This window comes from Parus major, chromosome 14 (genome assembly GCF_001522545.3).
Source record: "Parus major isolate Abel chromosome 14, Parus_major1.1, whole genome shotgun sequence".
NCBI classification, from domain to species: Eukaryota; Metazoa; Chordata; class Aves; order Passeriformes; family Paridae; genus Parus; species Parus major.
This window is the reverse complement of record NC_031783.1, coordinates 15673413-15678719: the sequence shown is the minus strand read 5'-3', so window position 1 is coordinate 15678719 and position 5307 is coordinate 15673413. Positions and strand designations below refer to the sequence as shown.

Sequence of the window (5307 nt, the reverse complement as noted above, 5' to 3'; positions counted from 1 at the left end):
CCTGCTGTCCCTGCTGTCCTGCTGTCCCTGCTGTCCTGCTGTCCCTGCATGGCTGGGACATCCCTGTGGGACGTGGCCACCTGGGCCAGTGCTGGGGAGAAGGGGCCAGGTTGCTGTTGGCTGTGGGCTGGGGGAGCCTTGGGCACCAAGGAGGGAGCACAGGGCATCGCTCCAGGACTCTGCACATGAAAATTCTGTGTCCCCTGGCAGGGCCAGTGCCCCCATGGGCTGACACAGCTCTGTGCTGGCAGAGGCCAGGGCTGTGCCAAAAACACCTACCCTGGGCAAGCTGGCTCTATGAAACCTGCCTTCAGAAAATGACAGTTTATTTTTAATTCATTATTAAATTGTCAGAGTGTTTTGCCTGAGTTTCTCAAGGAAAGGGAAGTTGAAAGGGAAGTTGGCAAATCTGTGCAGAAGGGTCATACCTAATATTTATTTTGATAAATGAAACTGATATAGCTCAGTAACTGGGTCCTTATCTAAACAGATACTTTAATTTTGTTTTCACCAAACAGCATATTGCTATTCCTCACTGAGATCCAGCATAAAACAGCGCCAGATCTGCATTGACTCCTGTAAAGAAACATGCAAGTGAGTACCTGAGCCTGGTCTGGTTGCTGTGGAGGTAGAGGGATCCTCCAGTTTGACTCCTGTCAGTCCTGACTTTCCTAAAAGGGCAGCAAACCCTGCAGGGCTGGTTTGCTGTGCGAGAACTGAAGTTCCAGAGACTTCAGAGGAGGGGAAATCTCCATACTAATGCTGTCCCTCTTGGCTCCAGTGACACGCAGTACAAAATGACCATCTCCATGGCGGACTGGCCATCAGAGGCCTCTGAGGTAACCCTCATTCCTTGGTTTGTACAGACATTGATGGTTCTGTTCCCAGCTGCTGTCAGAGCTGCTGTCCAGCTCAGGTCCAGAGCAGCAGCAGCAGCAGGGCAGGGGGCAGGAGGAGGGACCCCCGCAGTGGCTCTGTCCCAGTGCTGGTGTCAGCCCAAGGCTGAGTCCCCCTTCCACACCCCGTGCTCACCCAGCACAGGGGGGCTTCCCACAGGTCAGGGAAGGCACAGCTGCCCTGCTCAGGTCCACAGCATCCCTCTCCACCTGCACATGGGGCCAGGGCTGCCTGGGACGGGGCACAGCGCCCGTGGGGCTCGTGCTCTTCGGGAGCACAGGGTGCCTCTACTCTTTCTGAACAGATTTTGTTCTCCTAGGACTGGATTTTCCATATTCTGTCTTATGAAAGGGATATGTCAACAAATGTGACTCTGGACAGGTGAGTGAAAGGAACAACCACTTTATCTTCTCTGCTGAGCCTGTTAACACCAGCCTGACACGAGCCTTGGCGCCGGGCCAGCGCAGGCGGGTGAGAATGCGCAGGGAGGACCAGGCTTGCAGGGTGTTAGCCTGACACACAGAAAGCAGATCCAAAAGGCACTTCATGCCTGTCCTCTGCTCTCCAGAGCTGCAAACTGGGCCAGTCAGACTCAAACATGCAACTGCATGTTTGCAAGAAAATCAGCATTAAGGACAGTTCCAGTGTTGTAACAATTGTCACTTCATACTCGCGTCGTGGTGTCTCCATCCCTTGGTCAGGCTGGAGCAGAGGTGCAGGTTATTGACAGCCAGCTCCTCACTGAGGTGCATTTTGCTCTTTACAGGAATGGGATCATCAAGCTGAACATTTACTTCCAGGAGTACAACTACCGCACCATCTCGGAGTCAGCTGCCACGACGGTGAGTGCCCATCCAGCACCTCGGGCAGGGCAGGAACAGGGGCTGGGATGGGCAGGGCAGGAACAGGGGCTGGGATGGATGGGCAGGCACAGGGGCTGGGATGGGCAGGGCAGGCACAGGGGCTGGGATGGGCAGGGCAGGAACAGGGGCTGGGATGGATGGGCAGGGCAGGAACAGGGGCTGGGATGGGCAGGGTAGGGCAGGAACAGGGGCTGGGATGGGCAGGGCTCGGTGCCCTCTGGGGCACTCTGACACGTCCCTCGAGGCTTGGCACACACGCTGGGATGAAGTGGATGAAGCCACCTCTCCCTGGTGGCTCACAGCCCTCAATTCCTTGCCCACTGCACCTCCCGTCCCTGTCGCAGCCCCACAGCACAGGAGGGGACCCAGCAGGCAGGTGCCAGGTGCAGGCATCACCCCAGGGCCGCTGGCACAGGGGTGAAGGACCAGGGTGGGGCACAACCGAGGGGCTCCCCTTCCTCAGCTCACTGCGCTCTCCTCCCACAGATCGTTTGGCTGCTGTCGAGCCTGGGAGGCCAGTTTGGGTTCTGGATGGGGGGCTCGGTGCTGTGCCTCATTGAGTTTGGGGAGATCATCATCGACTCGCTGTGGATCACCATCATCAACCTCATCGGCTGGTGCAAAGGCCTGAGGCAGAGGCGGGCGCGGTGCCCCGACGCGCCCCCGACGGTGTCGGAGCTGGTGGAGGCTCACACCAACCTGGGCTTCCAGCCCGAGCCCACGGGGGCCGTGGCCAGGGCCGGGGCGCTGCCCCCCGAGCCCGGCACGCCCCCACCCAACTACGACTCCCTGCGGGTGCAGCCCCTGGACACCCTCGGCCCCGACAGCGACGCCGACACCGAGTGACCAGAGCGTCCTGCCTGCTCCCCCAGGCTCTGCCACTGCTGGACAAGTGTCTGCCTGGCAAAATCAGGAGGGAATTAAAAGCCCCAGCTGTCCTCTCCTATGACTGATTGCTGGGAGGAAGCTCTGCCTAATAACCCTGCAATAAACCTCAGAGAGCCAGGCTTTGGCTTTAGTGTGTAGAGCTCGTGTACATCAGTATTGCTGTGAAATCACGTCACCATTTCCCGTCCTGGGTGGGTGGGAAGCGATTCCCAGTGAGCAGAGCAGGGGAGAGGACAGGACATGCTGACAGTGGATGTCTGTGGATCACAGAACCCTAGAAGAGGAAGGGACCTTAAAGACGATCTCATCCTGTCCCCTTCTCCAGCACTCCTGGCTGCAGAGATGTGGCACAGCGTGTGCCATACCATGGAGCAGAGCCTTGGGATGGGACCAAAGCTACTTCTGACCTCTGGGGCTGCAGAATCTCCATTCCCAAACAATGACAATGGAAACAGCACAAACTGATCTCTCCCTTGTGCCCTCACGGTGGGCACAGCTGGTGCTGTGGACAGGACTCCACAGAGACCCTGAGGGAGGAAGCACCAGCCTGTCTAACTGTCATTCTTGCAACAATAAAAAATTGATTTAAAAGTTGCCTTTAGCTTCCCTGCTGGCAGTGGGGGCAGTCCAGTGCTGGCAAGGAGGACACAGTGTGCTCACCCTGACCCTGAGGGCAGCTGGGGCTGAGTGGGGCAGTGAGTTCACCTGTCCCTGGCTGGTTCCAGCCCCCAGGAGCTTTCCCAGGAGCCCATCACAACTCACCAGGACTGGTCTTACTGAAGTACTTGTGCAAAAGTTCAAGAGGAAGCACAACCATGTGGTTGAACACGATGTTCTGGGCACGGTGCCCGGTGTGGGGCAGCATGAGAGGGGTCCAGGATCCTTCTGCATGGGAAGCTCCCCGAGCACAGCGTGCTCTGGGGCAGAGCTCTTGGGCAGAGCGTGCCCAGGGTCCCTCCAGCCCCTTGGTAGTGGTGGAAATGGTGGGTCCAGTTGCTGATGACCACCAGCAGCAGGACAGAGGAACTAGGGGACAATCTGATAGTTGAGGTGCCACCAGCATGGCTGATTCTGCCCCACAAAATGGAATTATGTGTTCAAAATTCAGTTAAACCAGACTCAGGGAGTACCTCCTTAACACATCCACACTCTGTCCCAGCTCCTTCTCCCTCAGCTGGTTCTCATTTGAAGGGAGAAGGACCAACAGCCCCCAAACACACTTTTCTGTACAGAACCACCTGACCCAGCTACAGCCTGAGCTCAGCAAGCCCCTAAATCAATCCTACTGGCAACAGGGCACATGACAGGCAACAAGAACATTTGTAAAGACAGAGGAATCCAGCCCTTACAAGCTGTCCTAGGCTTTTCCTGTCTCCTCACCAAAAGGAAAATTTCCATCTCTGGGCACCACAAACACACAAGCTCAGCCTCCTTTCCCCCAGGAGAGTTCTGGTATAGTGATGGCACTTGATCCCATATCAGAGCTGGGTGGGAAACAAGGACCTGACACCCTCCCCTCCTGGATCAACACTCACTGTATGCAGTGCCATCCCTGGAAAAGGCCTCCAAGGGGTTCCACACTGAAACACCAGAACACACAGGGCACATTGCTTAAAGCGTGGGGAACACCGAGAGCAAGAACCTGGGCACCTCTTCCCACACTGTCACCAACAGACAGGTCCCTGGGATGGGCAGCAGGTGCCAGGCTGCTCACCCTGTCCTCATGCCTTTAGCCCCAGCTGGCTGCCAGCCCAGGCCAGCAGCAGCAGACAGGGAACAGCCCCAGAACCCTCCCCAGCAGAGCTGGGCAGGGGAAGGAGAGGCACGGCTGAGCTTCACCCTCCCTACAGCAGGAGGGAAGGGAACACAGTGTTCCCTGCAGGACAGGGACAGCTCACCATTCCAGTCACAGCTGCCTTATGGAGCTGTCTGACATCTCATAAAAGTGGGAAGTGTCTCCAGTGCTTGGCTCCAGCTCTGTCCCAGCCCAGCTCTCCCCAGGCAGACCCACAGCAGCCTGAGCCTGCCTGAGCAAGGGGCAGGTGCTCCAGACTCAGCTGGCATTCCAGTTTTGGGACTCCCTGCATTCCGCCCCACTGTCTCCCAAGACAGCACACTAAGGCTAGACCAGCTCTTTCACAAAAATCTACATAACAAATGCTAATAAATTCTACAAGAAAGCACCACTTTCCTTAAACTCCTTAAAAACCTCATGGTTTTCAGTAGAATAGTGAAATTGCACCAGGAACAACCTACAAAGCTGGTTTTATTCTCAGGGCCCAGCTTGATCAAGCCTCAAGTGCCAGCTGAAAAGACCCTTCCTGACCCTGCATTTCCAACAGCCCTGAGCAGTGGCCAGTGCCTTCAGGTGCTGCAGCTACCCCGTCCATCACCTGGGACACAGGAGATTAAGTCATCTGAAAAAGCAGCCACAAAGCATGAATTCTACAGCACTTGGCAGAACATTTCCAGCCCTCCTCAACCTACTCAGGGTCATCCAGAGTTTTGGGGAAATCTGGCTGTAGGACAGCTTTATTTCCAAAAATGGAAAAATAGAACAAGTTTTTCCTAGACAAAGACATTTATTAAAAGTTAGTCTGAAATAAATTCCCCTAGTCCCCAAAGATCTTTTCATTGTCCTTGCAGAAATGAAAACCAG

General features: G+C 55.8%; 2 protein-coding genes across 6 annotated transcripts in view; one reads left to right on the top strand and one right to left on the bottom strand.

Moving 5' to 3' along the window:
• Positions 1–3233, top strand: part of SCNN1B (sodium channel epithelial 1 subunit beta) — a 14169-nt gene extending 10936 nt beyond the window's left edge. For all 5 annotated transcript variants that reach the window (XM_015643367.3, XM_015643365.3, XM_033517976.1 and 2 more), the window contains 5 exons: positions 519–594; positions 782–839; positions 1217–1278; positions 1664–1739; positions 2247–3233. In XM_015643367.3, coding sequence (XP_015498853.1) covers positions 519–594; positions 782–839; positions 1217–1278; positions 1664–1739; positions 2247–2606 — 632 coding nt within the window. In that variant the 3' untranslated portion in view covers positions 2607–3233. The remainder of the gene's footprint in view (positions 1–518; positions 595–781; positions 840–1216; positions 1279–1663; positions 1740–2246) is intronic.
• A 2027-nt stretch (positions 3234–5260) lies between these two features.
• The window catches only part of COG7 (component of oligomeric golgi complex 7), a 14274-nt gene continuing 14227 nt past the window's right edge, over positions 5261–5307 (bottom strand). The window contains exon 17 of the mRNA XM_015642409.3: positions 5261–5287. Coding sequence (XP_015497895.1) covers positions 5261–5287 — 27 coding nt within the window. The remainder of the gene's footprint in view (positions 5288–5307) is intronic.